At 41.4% G+C, this 17490-nt stretch overlaps 1 protein-coding gene across 6 annotated transcripts in view; it reads left to right on the top strand.

The window, feature by feature from the left end:
* Positions 1-17490, top strand: part of GRIN2B (glutamate ionotropic receptor NMDA type subunit 2B) — a 339667-nt gene that overhangs the window by 62759 nt on the left and 259418 nt on the right. For all 6 annotated transcript variants that reach the window (XR_013231308.1, XM_077339269.1, XM_077339266.1 and 3 more), the window contains exon 2: positions 10651-11079. Coding sequence is in view for 5 of the 6 variants with exons in the window: in XM_077339269.1 (XP_077195384.1) it covers positions 10669-11079 (411 nt within the window). In the remaining variant the exon portion in view is untranslated. The remainder of the gene's footprint in view (positions 1-10650; positions 11080-17490) is intronic.

Here is a 17490-nt window from a genome sequence, read left to right as displayed (position 1 = left end):
AATTTGGTACAGAGGGGAGGGATTTATTTGAGCTGGGAGTGGCTAAAAAGCAAAGTACAGACTCGACCCTGGTTTAGGGCGGGAACGGAGAGAATGTCGGGAAGTGTTTTTGTCAATGGCTTTGGAGAGACAGGCATGCCAGTCCTCCACAAGTGCATCAACTGAGGCGCCAGAGGGCACTGGGGCCCTCTGAGCATTCCATAATCCAATTGGATCTATGAATCCATCAGAAGAGTCATTTTAATTCAAATAAGCTCTTCATGTGTTTTCCCTCCTATTTCAGTAGTGCTGTTGGTTCTTATTTTAGAAGGTTGATGATTGTGGGAGATTTTTAAAAGCAAATTTTTAAAGGCACTTTCCCCTGACAATTACAGGGAAATTTAAATGGGAGAACTTTTCCTTCACATCAGCTGTGAGGTTTCTTTTCACATGGACCATAAGAATGCCCTCATGTATATTAAAGCTGGGTCTGAAAGAAGGTCAGGACCAAAAAAGAGGATGACACTTCTTGAAAAGAATAAGGAAGCGTGGCAGGTTGAGCTGGCTGTTTGTATGTCTTTCTGTGCGAAAGAAAGAACTGTGGATGTCCATCCCTGAACATCTCTGGAGGCAGAAGGGTGTGAATAAAATAGGTACAAGACTAAGAGATGACTAGAGCAAAGATCATAAATGAGCTTGACAGGCAAATCGGTTTCATTCTGGAGAAAAAGGAAGTGAGGATACTCATTAAAAAAAAAAGATATAGCAGTGTGGAGATTGGTTGAGTCTATACCAGTCTGGTTGGTCTGCTTGGTCTCCTATTTTCTCTCTCTCAAAGAGCTGTAGCCATTGTGATTATTTGGTGTACATGTAGATTTATGAGAGATTTATTTAGGCCAGTAAATATCATGTGGTGCTCTTGCAACTGGCCATGCTTTCTAGTTGCCACCAAAAGGAAAGAGGGACGGCTCATGATTTGTCATACCATCACAGGGACAGCACAGTCCAGGGCACTGCCCTAATGTACTATGAAAAGATATTGTATCCAGCAACTTGATACCTTACTCCCTCCTGAACATAATAACTAAGACTCCGAGGAGTGGAAAGAGAAGGATGGCATTGAAGCAATAAGGCTAGAAACAGTACAGGAACGGGAGGAAAAATTGGTGCCTCAAGAGTAAGATATCAAAATATCAGTTCAAATGTTACTCTATAAGGGAATGAAGTTTTTGCTTTATATTTTTTAGTCTAATTTCAGTTGCACAGTGTATTAAAAAAAATTATGCCCTAAGCTGGCGGTACCTTTTCATGTATTCTGAAGGCACTTTCCCTGATGCATGTCACTGCCTCCTATCTGTTTGTGGTCAGTCCTGCTCACAGCAGCAGATGCAGCCATGTACCCAGAGAGGCATCTTCGTTGCAACATGTTTTTTTTTTTTAAACCTGCCTTAAAGGGAAAGGGGCTTTTCGGGAGCATGATAACGGCCGCCCATTGGCTGCTCATTTGATTGACGGCCAGGGGCGGGACAAAGCTCGGCAAATATGGCTTCCTGGATAGCGATTTTTGCCGAGACTGGAAACCTGTGGGAAATGATTGAAACGCAACTGGATTCCACTACAAAGGCAGGTATGCATAACGGTGAATTCTACTATTTAAAATGGCGTTTTTTCATTCTGAAACCAATTTGCAACATTGATCCTGGTGCGGAATGGGCCCCAGTTTTCCAAAAATGTAACATGTAGTTCAGCTCACAGAAGACCTTTGAAATCTACTTCCACTTTGCCGTTCATCATTATGGTGGTAGTTTGCCAGTGGGACACGAAGCTCCTGGTCCAGCAAAGCAAAAACTCTCCGTCTGTGGTCTGAAAGTCTGACATTTGAAAAATGAGAGAAACTGTAGGAACTATAGCGATCCAGCGAATGAATGTTCTTTCCATGTAGACGTTAACATTACCAGAGTGGAGTTGTCACTGTTTTGTGTTTCTTTATTTTGACTACTCAGTAATATATCACACAATATGGTCTGGTGTGTGATATGACATTATAGCACTGTGTTTTTTTCCTATCCCCCTGGTAGTGGAGCGATGTCATGACATATATCACAATAGACATGTCACTGGAAAGAGAAGCTCTATAATTTTGATAGTGTCTGCTTACACTTTCTTTTTTCATATACATTTTTACTTATTCAAGAAGTAACAAAATAACATAATACAGAATAAAGAAAAGAAAAAAGAGATTACATAATTCATTTACAGAACTGCGAATGTTAAGAATATTAAACTGGCATTTCACAATATATATTTTTCCTGCTTACTGTATATTCCCCAGGGTTTGACTATTTCTATCATTTACATTTTGCCCTCCACATAGATCATTCAGTTCAGTAAAAAATATTTATCAATTTTTAGTTATATGAAATAACACATATTAATCTTACTTATCTTTTAAACATATTAATCCGGAGTAATATGCGAAACAACATTTTTTCCCTCTCCCCATCTGGAAAACCATCAATCTTCCACCCTCTTTTTTGCTGCTTTATGGAATGGCAGCTGCTGTAAATGACTCCTGCTGACTGAAGTGGATTTAATTTTTTTCCAGCTACCTAGCAACAAGGGGTCACATTACATTGCTTTATAGTTGTCCAAGGGGGCAGGTCTTGGCACAGAAATGGTAGTTCTAGGTTGGCCCTCTAAGACACAACAGAGAGAAAATGAGCTTTCCAATCTGCTATCTCTTGGTATTTGTGTGCCAGTGCTGGGCAGTGTCACAGTGACCTGCTGTCTCACTTAATGGCTTTTGTGTGTGTGTTAAATTTGCTCCAGCAGGTCAGCTTATTTGTGCCAGCTAATCTAACCCAGACAAAGCTAACTCCATCCTTAATGGTTTGGCACTTATCTTAATTCTCTCTGGCTTGTCATCTTAAAGAGAAAACAGAACTAGCTTATGAGAAAAGGTTAAGAGAACTAATCATCTTTGGTTTGGCAGAAAGATGGCTATGTGTGTGGTTTAAAATGACAGGTATTTTTAAAGGAGAGAAACAACATGTGATGAAAATAATTGTTTAGGCTCACCTACAGGATCATATAATTAATATAATGGTATTCAAGGGAAAACTGGAATTGTTTTAGCCTGTTCATAAGGGCCTGTTCTTTATTTGAATATAGGATAATGTTCTAATGGCAGAAGCCCTACTGCTTGAGTAATTTCCAACTCTACGAGGGAATATTCCATGGAGAACAATCTTGAGATGACCATCAGATGGAGACAATTCATTTACAATTTCTGTGTCCTGACCAGTACTGTGCTCTTCAAATCCCTGGAAGCTGTTGCCAAAATATTTTTTGATCTATAAATAATGTCCATAAGACTGGCTTTGAAAAGAAGGATTAGCCTTGGTTCTGTTACTGTATAAATGATCCATTTGAACATGTGTATTCCACTTAGCATGTGTCTGTATTGGTGTGGGGATGTATATGAGGAGTTAGGGTAAAAGGGTTTTTAAAAAGAAGTTTCAGAGATTAAAAATATAGCAAGATTAGAGGTGCTTCTGAGGCTATTATCTGATGACTGATTATCACAAATAATCTGTAATGTTCCAGTTCTGTAACTAGTGGAGGAATTGTTTATGGAGAACAATCTTGAGATGACCAGGGAAAGATGATATTATCAGATGGAGGCAATTCAATTGTACTATCTAAAACTTACAAGAGTTAGGCATGGTGGAAGCATGGAGTAGCCGTATTTGTTTACAGCAACACTGCAATTATGCAACAGCCAAGTGAAAGTTGCTTAATAATGGCACAGAGTTTCTACTAAGCCACTGAATTCCTGATAGCACAAATATACAGGCAATTTGATGGGGTCAAAGATAAAGAACACTACCAATGCACCACTAAGATATATATATGTATAGAGAGGGGCTAAAAGCCATAGAGGTTTACTGAGGGCCAAACTAGATGTGGTGGTGTCTTTCTGTCTGCCATGAGGATGCCAACACCCTGTTAAAGTCACTAAAAATGCTACAAGGGACTTATCCTGATTAGGCCTGCAGCACAGTGGGCTTATGCTCCCCCTTCCCCCACCTTATTGTGGACTAGTATGACCAGATACACACATACTGCAGGGACTTATCCTGATTAGGCCTGCAGCACAGTGGGCTTATGCTCCCTTTTTAGCTACCAAGTCACACTGCTGACTCATGTTCTGTGTATGGTCTACTAAGACCCGCAGATCCTTTTCACACATACTACTGCCAAGAGTGTGGTGACCATGAGGATGCTATCATCTTGTGTGGCCACCACTCTGCTGGCCTCAATAGAACTAGGTAGGTCAAATAGTCTTTTTCTTGCATTTTGAGGTGACTATCAACAGAGCAGCCTCTGCATCTGAACACTTTGAGTAAGGTTTTATGCACGTTCTATATACATCAGTTATGAATGCTGCATATCTGTATAAACTGTTGGTTTAAAAAATATGCAGTAAACAGTGTTACAATCCTTTTCTACTAGGATTTATTTTAAAAGAAAAGGCCATGATCGACATCCTAAGTCAATATTGCAATGCCTAGGTATTTTTTAATGTGATACTGAAACACAAGAATAAAATCAGCTCATAAATGTGACCCTCAGAATCTAGGAACATCACCTGCTGACAGTTTTGTACTCATGAGAACTGATCTTGAATTGTACAGCCACTGAAATAAACAGCAAAACTTTAACTCATTCCAAGGGGAATTCAGAGCCAGTATAAACAATATGGGAATAGATTAACAGCCTGTCTCATTTGGGTTACTTCTGGCAATTTAAATGTTTTACTATTATGGTGGGTTGGTAAGTGGATGAAGATGGCTGTGGAAAGTGCTGTCAAGTTGCAGCAGATTTATGGCAATCCCTGTAGGGTTTTCAAAGCAAGAAGACATTTAGAGGTGGTTAGCCATTCCCTGCCTCTGCGTCTTGACCCTGGACTTCCTTGGGTGGTCTCCCATCGAAATACTGATCAGGGCTGAGAGTGCATTTGCTGGCAGGGGCTCATGGGAACTGTAGTCCATGAACATCTGGAGGACCACAGGTTGACTACCCCTGGACTAGACCACTCAGGTCAAGGCTGGGCTGAGATAAAAATACAAAAAGTGGGCATAATTTTCAGTCAAAATCTCATCAGGATGATAACTATGTGGCTATAGGCTGCATTGAAATTTGATTTGAATTTTAAGGAAACTCACAGATGTCATATGACATTTTTTGAATCCTGGTTCCTTTGAGATATGAACATTTGCCATTCTTTCATCCACCCAGAGAGATGGAAAAGAAGTGAGGGAAGAAGCTACATGGCTGAAATTAACTAAATTGCGCCATCTCCCCCTCCCAACTGAGAAACAGCTTGTAGATGAGGGCTCCCAGGCCTTCCAAAATTAATCATTTTAATTCTTGGCCTTGCTACACTGTGTGTCAGATTTGCTTACTTGCTTATAGAGGTTACTTGCCTCTGCTGCCCTGGCTCATTATTGACTTGATTCTATTGTTATTCTTTATTATTATTAGTTTCACTTATCAGTGGCCAAAGTGAACATGGCATTTCAGGGACAAAATACGTCAGGAGCTTCCTCTAAATAGCCATCTATATAAATGAAATGATGTCCTCTCCCTGGAAGGCAGTCTTTTCTCATATCTCTGTTGATGTAGAGGCCATTGTGGGATGTGGTTTCATGAGAGGTAGGCAGGCTATTGTAATTCCTCCTGGATCCATAAGTGATGGTGAAGCTTATTTCAAAATATTTAAAATATTATTTTAAAGTGGATGGAGGGTGGTGGTGGATTTTGACACTGGCTCTAAGTTACTCGATGGGGAAGCCGGATTGAAAGAGCACACGAGATAATGATTCTCAGAATATTTAAACAGAAGAGGAGAAATGCTCACAGCCAGGGAATACATTGAATAATTTCTTCCCCATGCAGACCTCCGCTTCTGACAGTAACCTTGCCATTTCATTCACAAGCCATTCTTTTATTCCTCTCAACCTTCTATGCAAAATTTAACCCCTCCCCACTTTTAGTAACTATTCACAGCTGCTTTTCTCAAGCAGGACTAAGTATAATAAAATTGCAAGATTTTTTTTACCTGCGCTGACAAACATACCAACATGCTATCAGAGATAAACAGTGCAATCCTAAGCAGAATGATACCCTTCGAAGGTTGTAACTTTGAAGGTTGTAACAGTTTATGATTGCACTAAATCCAGGATTTCCAAAATACTGCTTTTTCCTTAAACATTGACTGTTTCTGCACTCGGAACTTCGCTGCCCTGGCTCCCATGCAGCAGCACAAATCCAGGGTGGATGAGGTGCACCGGGTCAAATGCTCTCCTGTATGGGAGCAGGAAGAGGCGGGGCAACCTGCCCCGGCCCAAACTCTACCTGCAGCCTGATGCGAACCCTCCTGTGCGAAAACATTGTCTCTGTCTTGTCTGTATTCACTCACATCCATTTGATTACAGCTTTCCAGACACTGGTTCAAGAGACAGTAGCTGCTTTTGAAAAGGATAAGTTAGCATATTTGATTACCCTCTCTATAGCTATGTATGGTCTTACTGAGTGGCTGCATATAGCTATTAGATAATATAGGATGACTCTGAAGTTACCACTTCAGTTACCACTGTGTGGTACGACAAAGATTAATCATCGGAGAGGTATCCTTGAGATAGCTGGAAAATGTTCACCATTGCTAATAGATCAAACAGGATCAATGCAGAGTTATTTCCTCTGTCCTTTTCCAACTGTAGATCTCCAGGAGTCCGATGTAACCAAAACTGTATTTGCAGAAATACTTTATACCATTAGTAATGTGCCTCTGTCCATACAGTTTTATTGATGTTTGCCTTAGAAGTAACCTTTATGAAAGTTCAGTGTTAAAATAAAGTTCTTGTGGCATTTTGGTTTGTTAGTACTGATATCCTGACTAAATTCCAACCTCAGTAATTCTGCTTACCTGAGTTCTCCCTGAAGGTTCAATTGAAGAAGTTATTTTTCATTTCTTCCTGTGACATAAGTTCAATGTTATTGTGGAATGTTTCATTGCAGTGCTAAACTGAGCTGCCTTCCACTTCGCAGGAAACTGCATTTTAACAGTGCAAAGGGCAAGATGTTGTGGCAAAAGAACAATCAATGATATTCTTCATAAATTAATAGCATTGCTTTCTGTGTGATGATGTTTCCTTAAATATTTGCAAAAACCAAATATATCTATAATCTATATAATGAACTGTGCACTTTATAAACAGTCGAATCCCAGTTGCAGTAATAAGTGGGGCAGGAACAGCATCCACACCCCAATTTCTCACTGCCACTGAATTCCCCCCCCCCCAGCTCCTTCACATTTCACTCATTGTACCCAGGGCTAGTTTATTCATGTAGCACATACAGTCCCAATGCTTCCAGGGGCTCTGCAGAGTGCTTTCCCCAATGGATCAGGGCTATACCCTCTCTCCTCCCCCCTTTGCTCTCTTTAAGGACACTTGGAGTGACACCCCTTTCCTCACAATTGTACTCTACTAGACCCTCACAAAGTGGCTCTGGCACTCTGGGCCCCATGAATCCTTAAACCACTCCTGATTGTACCTGTGTAAAGCATAGGGGTGATGGTGCTGAGCATTGCCAGACCCCTGAAGTCCCCCCTTTCTTATCACTATCCCTTTTATTACCAAGTTGTCTTATACAGGTAAAATGTTTTTCAGTGGGGAATGGAAAAAGGCTGTTTAAAGGGCTATAAGCGGTATGGGTTGTGCATGGCAGTGAGCTGCCCCATGGCATTGAAATAAACTTAGTCCTACTGTCACTCCCATAGTGACAATAAGGAGAGTGCCCCTCCCCCCCATGTCAGTCTGTTGATTCCCCTTTTTAGGCTCCTGTTTAGGTTTTTGCTGCTTCGATCCCCCCCGAAGGTGTACTCTTGACTATCACAACATTTCTGACTACAGGCCAGCTTGCTACATGACTGCATTATCACTGTTCCTGTTCCCCTCGCAGAATTTGCATTTCTGTGTTCTGGATACTACAGTGTAGTTACAGAATGGGGGTACCTAAAGCTGCTTCTTGTTGCAACATAACTATTGCAAAAAGTGAAATTCCCAGATAATTTGGGGAGGTCCTGGAAAAAGAACAAATATAACATTAAACTGTGGAAAAGAGCATGTGCAGAGTACATTAATCAGCTGTCACAGTAACGTATTTTCCCTGTGAAGGAATCTAATTTACTGACTTGTAATTAAAGTAACAGTCTTGCTGCAATGAAGTTAGCCTTTCATTTTGTCAAACTCTCAAAGTCTCCTTGTTTCACTTATGAGCTTGTTCTAAGATTGGAGGTCCAGCAGTAGCGAAAATCAATTGATGTTTCATACTTGTGTCCCTTTCTGCTTATAAGTGGATTTAGATCGCTTTGATGAATTGTAATTATCTGTGAATTTACTTTGTTTGTTAATGATGGAAGAAAATATAGTTCTGAGAGTTATATTTTGAGGGTAGCATGTGATATGTACACGAGTGTGTGTGCATAAGAGAAAGAGAGGGGGAGGAAGGCAGTGTGAGTCTTTCAAGAATGTCAAAACAAGCATGCTTTAGTGGGACAATATAAGTATATAAGTGGTAGGTGAATGATCCTTCGAAATAGACAATAAAGCAAAGAGGTAAAAACAATCAGTGAGGGTACAATGTCATGAAAATATCTTATTAGTTACTGTTGCTGTGCTAAGCTCATCAATCTCTGAGGTTTCAGCTGTTAGTTTACTGGTTGGAGAAAACCATCAGTTTACCTAGTGCTTTTGTTGGTGTGACTCTGGACATTTACCTGGACTATAATGTGGGGAGAGGAGAGGGGACTGTAACATAACAGATGGTACAAGTTCACCCCAAGTACCCTTCAGTAAACTTCTGACAGTGCAAAGATGCAAAAGGTTGTTGAGGGCAAACGAATGGACTTGCTGGGCCTGCAAAGTTTAATTAGTCGCTGCAGTTTGAATGAGAGGCTAGATCAGATTATGATATCAGAAAGTATTTTTTTCAGTAATCTCAACCATTCATACTCCCTGAACGGGTAACACCAGTGTGGTTTGAGCATGAGCTTTACATTTTCATAGCATAAGTTGTCCATGGGGCCCACCGTACTAACCACACTGTTGTGGCTTTCAGACCAGTAAAACAATGATAGCGACATGTACCTTACTGGGGTGCTGTGGGGATTGATTAATTGTTGCTTGTAAAGTGCTTTGCATATGAAAAGAACTCAGCATTATTAAAACAAGACACACCAAAGTATTCTGTAGGGAATAATCTGGTATTAGCAAGGTTGTACTGGTGATCTCACATGCCTTCTTGAATTACTTCAGTGTTTAGAAGAAAGAACCCAGCATTTCTAGGGAGTTAATCAAAAAGATAACTTCAGGTCTGCTAGTTTGGAGGCCTCCTGATCTTCAGGCGTGAGGGCAAAGGTGATCAATAGTGAGGCGACTATCCTCCTGACTGTGGCACCCGGACAGTGGAACACCCTCCCAAGGCCCATCCAATCCAGCATTTACATTATGTAGACTTGCCAGTATCTGTGACAGATCTTCTGATTTAACCAAGCCTTTGTCAGCTCATGACTCCTTGATTTGTGATTCTCTGTGAGGAATGAGGTAGCCATGTTAGTTTGTCTGTAGCAGCAGAAAACAGCAAGAGTCCAGTAGCACCTTAAAGCCTAACATAATTTGTGGCAGGAGGATAGATTCTAATGAGTAGCCGTGTTGGTCTGAAGTAGCACAATAAAATCAGAGTCCAGCAGCACCTTTAAGACCAACAAAGATTTATTCAAGGCGTGAGCTTTCGAGTGCAAGTACCGTTCGTCAGACAGGTCTGACGAAGGGTGCTTGCACTTGAAAGCTCACGCCTTGAATAAATCTTTGTTGGTCTTAAAGGTGCTGCTGGACTCTGATTTTATTGTGGTGGGAGATGAGCTTTCATGAGTCACTGCTCAGTTCTTCAGTTGGATTATTTTGGTTTTAATTCTTAGTAGTTTTAAATTCATTTATGGTCTTAGGGGCCTCAGGTATATGAAAGTGGAGTACAAATACTTGAAGGGCTGTCACTTCTAGAGCAGAGTTGTTTTCTGTTGCCCCAGAGGGTCAGACCAGAACCAGTGGGTTGAAATTAATTCAGAAGAGCGGTTCCTCAGTGGAACAGGCTTCCTTGGGAGGGGGTGGGTTCTCCTTTGGAATTTTTAAAGCAGAGGCTAGATAGTCATCTGACAGAAAGGCTGACCTTATGAACTTTGGGCAGATTGTGAGTGGGTGGGCAGGAAGGGATGTTACAGTGTTTGTCTCTCGTGGCCCTTTCTTGCATACTCAGGGAATTTCTGATCACCACTGTGGGATGGTAGGTGAATTTCCTCCAGGCCAGGCTGGAGATTTTTGGTGGTGATGGGGAATCACTTGGGTATGAAATTGGGGTCACTGTGAGCAGGCAGATTGTTGTGAGTGCCTGCATTTTACAGGGGGTTGGACTAGATGACCCTGGAGGTCATGATTATAAATGTATGATATTAACACCAAGCTTAATTACGTATTAACTGGACTAATGGTATGCTTTGTGGTTCAGCTATATTATTAAGCTTTAAAACATTTCTTTGTCTCTTTTCAGGGAGTGTAAGAGCTGAAGATGAGGCCTGGAGCAGAGTGCTGTTCTTCAAAGTTCTGGCTTATGCTGGCTGTCTTAGCAACAACAGGTGGTGGGGCCTGGGCCCAAAAGCACCAACCTAGCATTGGCATTGCTGTCATCTTGGTGGGTACCTCTGACGAAGTAGCCATCACGGATGCCCACAAGAAAGATGACTTCCATCATCTCTCTATCATGCCTCGTGTGGAACTGGTGGCCATGAATGAGACAGATCCCAAGAGCATCATCACCCGCATCTGTGATATCATGTCTGACCGGAGGGTTCATGGTGTGGTGTTTGCTGATGATACAGACCAGGAAGCCATTGCCCAGATCCTGGACTTCATTTCTGCCCAGACCCTCACACCCATCCTAGGTATCCATGGAGGCTCTTCCATGATAATGGCAGACAAGGTAAATTATAGCTTCTTCACACCCAGATATTGGAAAATATATCCTCTTTACCTGCTAATTGAATTGTATTTGTTTAAATTAAGATCAATCTAGGTGGTTAATTACTGGAAGATTAACGCCTGATTGTGTAGATTCATACAAAGGATTTTTCAACCAGGAGCTTCTTACGTTAGCAAGGGAGGCAAGCCTATCTTGTTCTGCTCCTTATTTCTATCAGTTCCATTATGAAAAGGTTATTACCCAATATAAGAACTGTAAGATGCTGAAAAGGCTTGAGGAAGCTGGTTGGTGATGAGCTTTCTGTTCTTACTAATACACTCTGAGCTTTATTGACTCTATACTATCAACACTCTGCAGCTTTGCATATCATGTCTGGTGGCAGCAGCTGTTGCCACTATTGATGGCACAGGCACTCTTGTTCTGGCGCAGACATGTATTCTGCCTTAAACACTCATTTGCCAGTGCAGTGCCTCAGAAATCAGGTCCTAAATGAATTGAATGCATACAGGATGGGTGAATTGCAGTCAAAGATAAAGTACTGGTGATTTGGAAAAGTCGAGAATATATCTAAGCCAAAAAGACAAGTGACCAAACACAAATAACGTATAAAAAAGTGTTTGTGAGAGTGTGTGTATTTGGGGGGGGGGGGTATTTACTGTGCTTGCTCTAGGATAGCAGGTTTTTCAAATTTGAAATTTCTAGCTTACTAAAGATCCCAGAAACAATATTTCCTCACTTTACAAAAAGTGTTTGGGAATAATAAAATAAGCTGTTTTGTAAATCACCATTAGTTAAATGCTGAATCTGATTTATGAATGAGAGCAAAACATTTTTTTTTAAGTTGGAATGGACCAAAGGTCATCTAGCCTTTTCCTCGACAAGAGTAAGGAGCATCTACCTGTTTGTTTTCCCACTGGTGTTAGGCTGTAGTAACACTAACCATAATGCTTGATAAACATAGAGGATACGCTCTGTAGAGACTGGTGTGCTTGTGGTCATTTTGTAGCCATTAATGCTTGAATCTATAGTCTTTGGTACTGTTTTGTCTTCCATCTGTTATTATTTCTCCTTCAATTTAAGTTGAAAAGGCTAGCCATCATAAGGTAAGTTCTCAGACCCTAAAGTGTCTCTTGTTTGCATCTGCTCCTTTTTGAATGAATTCTCTAGAATATGGATGATAGCACATAGTATTCCAGTCTCATCAGTAGTTGCCTACAGGTATCAGTGCTTCTTTCTTCATGTTAGCAGTGACTTTCCTAATATGTAACGTTATAGGTACATGATTGCTTCTAGTGAGCAGCAGCAACTGAAGACTAGAGCACACCATGACCCTGGAAATGGGTGGGGTTTTTAAGACAGTGTAGGTGGGTGGCTAGCAGATGCTGATGGCCCATCAACAGCACCGTGCCTACAGGGCTGCAAACATAATCTGACCATTTTGATCCGTGCTCTGATCACATTCAGTTTAGATTATTGTAATATGTTTTAAGTGCGACAGCCTTTGGAAATGCCAACTGCTGCAAAATGTGTCCACCAGGTTGCTGCAAGGAGCTGCAAAAGATCTGCACTTGATGCCTGTCTGTTAGTAGGCAGAATTCAGATGTTTACTTTTAAGGCCCAGGGAATCCAAACAATCTTCTGTTGTATGGTCCAGCTTGCCATTTAAGGTCTTCTTCATCCCATTTATTACTCTCAGACCAATTCCACAGTGGTGCCGCTATTCCAGGCCACTGGCAGTTTGCTGCGATGGGGCAGCGTGCCCTGATGCTTCCTGTGTCCCCATGTGCTCCGGATTTCTGCATCCCCACAATGCAGCTGGTGAAAAGGTTCCACTTTGCAGGGTGTGTGTGGCAAATTCATTTTATTTGCATGAAGGTGGGATTGCTTAACAATACAATCCCACTTTGGTGCAATTTTAAAAAAAATGCCCCGGTTGGCCCCATGGCACCGCGAAGTGCCAAGGAGCCAAGTGGGGAATTTTTTGTCCCCTTCAGGATGCTGTAGGAGAGGGAGGAGCCTGGCTTGGAAGGCCCAGCTCTTCCCTGTCCACATGGGCCTGCTAGGATAGTTTCATTGTTTGTTTTCTCATCTTTTTACATAGTCTAAACAGTTGTTTTTCCATTGTAGTTTTTTGTCTTATACTTTTGCTGTTAGCCATCTTGAAGAAATTTTGAAGAAGTGAGATATAAATTCTCTAAAGAAGTGTTTGATATGAACTGGTTTGGGCTGTATTTCCTCCTTGGCTTCTGTTCAGCATCAGTGGGAATTTGCTAACATAGTATGACCTCACTGGCAACAGCTGCAGTTCACTGTCAACAGTGGCTGGCCATGATATTTACAGAATTAGCCTGTTGCTAAGTAGTATCAAGTTCTGAGTATATGAAGCATCTGAGTTTATTCAGGTACATAAAAAATACTTCAAGTTAGAGAAAGATGCTATCGCCTCCTTCATAAATTTTTAAAAAGTTTAAGTGGGGACTGTCAGAATGTTTTTCCTTGCTGCTTATCGCTCAGTAGAAACTTGAAAGTGACTTTTTAAAGGCTTCAGTGAGCAGATGTCCTGGTTTTATTGGCATTCTCTCCATTTGCGGCATCAATGGGTACATGTACCAGGGCAATTTGCTGAGTAGTTGCTTACCCCCTTCATTCTGTTTCAAATCTGGCTGCCCAAATCTCTCTTATTTGAAATTCAAGCCCACAGAGAACTAATTTCCTAGTGAAGGGAGTTGGTGGGAGAATATTTTTTTTAATGTCCCAGCTGTAGATAGGAATACAGAGTTGAGCAAAAAGACAATCGAATAAAGCACATACTCAGCCAGAGAGGTACGGCTAACCAGCAGGATGCAGTCAGTGATCATATGAGTTAGAATGTTGTTCCAATACTGGTCTGATGCCTACTGAGGGCTAAAATGTTTTTGCAAGAAGAGAGGGTTTTTTTGTACCCTGATTTTACTATCTGAAGGAGTCTCAAAGCAGCTTACAATTGCCTAACCATTTTTGCATGGAGGGCCAAATTCAACATTGTCTCCTGCCCGCAATTTCAGGATAGTAAATTGCACTTTTTGACTTTTCCACACTATAAAGCCTTCCCGCTTTTTTATGCCGCCACATCACGCCTTTTCCAAGGGGGAAAGGCACAAGAGAGAGCAACACACTCTTAACTCACTGCTCCTCGGCCTGTCAATCTCTGGAGGCAACCAATCCCCTCTCAGTGGAGGCTTGTGGGTCTTTTTTTTAAAAAAAATTAAATCTATGTGTGGCAAATTCAAAAAAATCCAAACACAGCTGGCCAGCAGACAGCATGGTGAGGGAGGCACGGGCAATGGTGGCAGTTTGGGAAGTGAGGTGCTGGTGGCAGCTTGGGTGGTAAGGTGGTGGCTTGGGTGGGCGGACGGGTGGACAGGCTGGACAGAGCATCCTGTCGGCTTCTGGCTGCCTCTTCCTGCTCCTCCTGCCAGGATTTCTGTTTCCATCACCCCCCCCCCCCCCCTCCCCTGGATACCTCTGATTGCTGCCTCCTTCACCCTTTTGGCAACATCATGGAGAGAGGGCTGTCCAAGAAAATATTCCTCATGTGGAAATGGTACCTGTCTTTCCTCTCCCCGTAACAGACACCCCATGAGGTAGGTTAGGCTGAGAGAGCTCAGAGAGAACTGTGACTGGTCCAAGGTCATCCAGATAGCTGCATGTGGAGGAGTGGGAAATCAAACCCAGTTCTCCAGGTTAAAAGCCATTGCTTATAACCACTTCATCAAGCTGGCACTCAAGAAAGTGTCTGAGCTAAACTTTGCCCCTGAAGGTGGTCTGTTCTGGTTTTTGAGGGGTGTTCTTTGTTGAGCCTTGTATGACTCCTGTGGTTCTATGATTGTAAAGACAGAATTCCTGAAGGGAATTTATAAAGAGAAAATACCTGAAAATGTTAGCAGTGACTAGTGACTAGTTTTTCCTTTGGGCCTTCTGTTTCTCTTTTCAATGTGTTAGATGTCATTGATTCCGAAGTTTAATTTGACATGGCATAGTTTCATGTTTTTTAAATTTTTTGTGTAAACTTCCTCAGGGCCAGTGAAAGAGATTGCTTTGTGCATCATCTGGAACAACTGTAATTCTGTCTTTTTCTTTGATATTCCTAAATAGAACAGGAGTCTAGTGACACCTTAAAGAGTAACAAAATTTATTCCAGTATAAACTTCCGTAAATGAGAGCTCACTTTATCAGATACCTTTTTGGAATTTTTTCCACTCCTTCCCTTGCCAATCTCATATTAGGACATTGCTTTTTTGCTAACTGGATGACTCTTTTATCCCTGTTCACAGGTATTCCTCTTCTTTCTCACCTGTCCAGTACATTTGAACCCCAAAACATCAGAATTAGCTCTCTTTTCTATGGGTATAGATTTCTTTCTAATCTGAATCCTATCCCAGGCTTTCTCTGAGATAGAATGTTTCTCTTCCGCCGTCTTGCTGATAGAGAATACAACTATAACCTATAGGTTCACCACATGAGGACAGGCTCATACAGTCTACCACAGCAATGGCAATAGGATTTCCACATGGTTGTTTTCTTTGCATTTTCTCTACACAGACACAACAATGGCCATTTCCCCCACCACCATTGGGCTTGGTGGGAGATCAGCAATTGCTTAGAGCATCATAACATTTACAAAATCTATCAGGTTTTCTAAATTACCATATTTCATTTTCCCCCCCAAAAGTTAGTATTTTGTGCCTTTTACTGCAGAACTGTAAGGGGAAAGACATAGCCATGCAATACTAAAAGCTTGGGGGTTCAGGGAATCTGATACATAGACTAGCAATTTAGTATAAATTTAATGTTCATTGCATAACAGGGGGGAATGGCCACCATGAGGACAGAGACAGATAAATGACAGTTGCATAGCCAGGAAAACCTGCTCACATGGCAGCCATCCAGGATTTGTTCCAATGTTTCCTAAAACTTTACAGAAAAACAGGTTTGGGAATGATCAGATAAAACTGGAGGGAATCCAGGAAGTGGGTGTGGAATGGTGTGGTGTGTGGAAGTGGGGGGGGGGGGGACGGGGACTCCAACAGTATCAAACAAACCATGTCAAAAAAACCCTCCCTGTCTCTCTAGTTCCTTACATTTCCAGGTAATGTGTATTTAATTCCCTCTGTTTTTGTGCTCCTATGCACCTAGCCCATAAACAAGTAAACAAGGTTAAAAATAAAAAGCAAAGAGAGAGTACAGGATTCCCCAGAAATAACTGTGATATACATATGGCATTGCTTTCTACTGGGTCAGACCAGCAGTCCAACTATTGCTGGTGATGACTCTCCATGGTCTCACTCAGAAATCTTTGCTAGCACGTTCCGTTCCATTTTAAGATTACAAGAGTATGACAAGGAGCCCATATAAAGCTACAGCTCCATTGTTACTAGTGAATGATCTGAGGATCTAAAGAAGCATACTCCAAGTTTTTATTTTCATTTTGAAGGAAGAAGAGTTGGTTTTTATACCCTGCTTTTCACTACCCAGTGGAGTCTCAAAACAGTTTACAATTCCCTTCCCTTCACCTGCCCACAACAGACACCGTGTGAGGTAGGTGGGTCTGAGAGAGCTCTGAGAGAACTGTGTCCCAGCTGGCAGCACTAAGGAGGAGAGGAGAATCAAACCCGACCCTTCAGATTAGAGGCTGCTGCTCTTAACCACTGTATCATGCTGGCTCTCTGGCTAGTAGTTTGAGAAGTTAATTTAAATTATTAGGGCTACAATAAAGGTCTGCATATTCTAGGAATAAGACACTGATCTTCTTGACCAGCTCTAGATGGTACAAACTGATTTTTGTAAGTGTAAAAAACGTACATTTAAAAATATATATTATATAATAATGCATATTATAAAACAGTAGCAACAGAGATTTAAATGCACTGATAGAAAAGGCTAAATAAGCAATTGCGGGACTATATTTTCTTTCATATGCCTTTGATGAGTAAATATAAATCACAAAGGTATTGTGAGTTGTACAATGTAGCTTCAAACAATCTGAACCAATCAAGAATCATGGGTAACATAAGCTGCTAAAAAAGAGGTGTTAATGGATATAAACTGTGAGAGAGTAAACGTGCTGTTTTCAAGAGATGTTCACTCACATACATACACACACACACACAAACACACACACATAAAGGTCTTTCATCCATAGTCAATTAGAATGACTAGAAGAAACCAGGGGTCTATGAATTAATCTGGCATGCAGATTAATATAGAGTTGCTAGGCACATGGGCACTACCGGCGGGGGATGGAGGGCCACTTTCCAAGAGTTTTCCAACATACTGTGACATCACCTAAAAGTGAGGTTGGCACACTGCAGATGTCAGGGGCACCACTCTGGCTTTTGGGCAAAACTATAAGGTTGAATTTGTGTCAAACCA

Source organism: Paroedura picta, chromosome 5 (assembly GCF_049243985.1).
Source record: "Paroedura picta isolate Pp20150507F chromosome 5, Ppicta_v3.0, whole genome shotgun sequence".
In the NCBI taxonomy this organism is placed as follows: domain Eukaryota; kingdom Metazoa; phylum Chordata; class Lepidosauria; order Squamata; family Gekkonidae; genus Paroedura; species Paroedura picta.
Note: the sequence above shows the minus strand (reverse complement) of the source record. Positions and strands in the feature narration are given on the sequence as shown.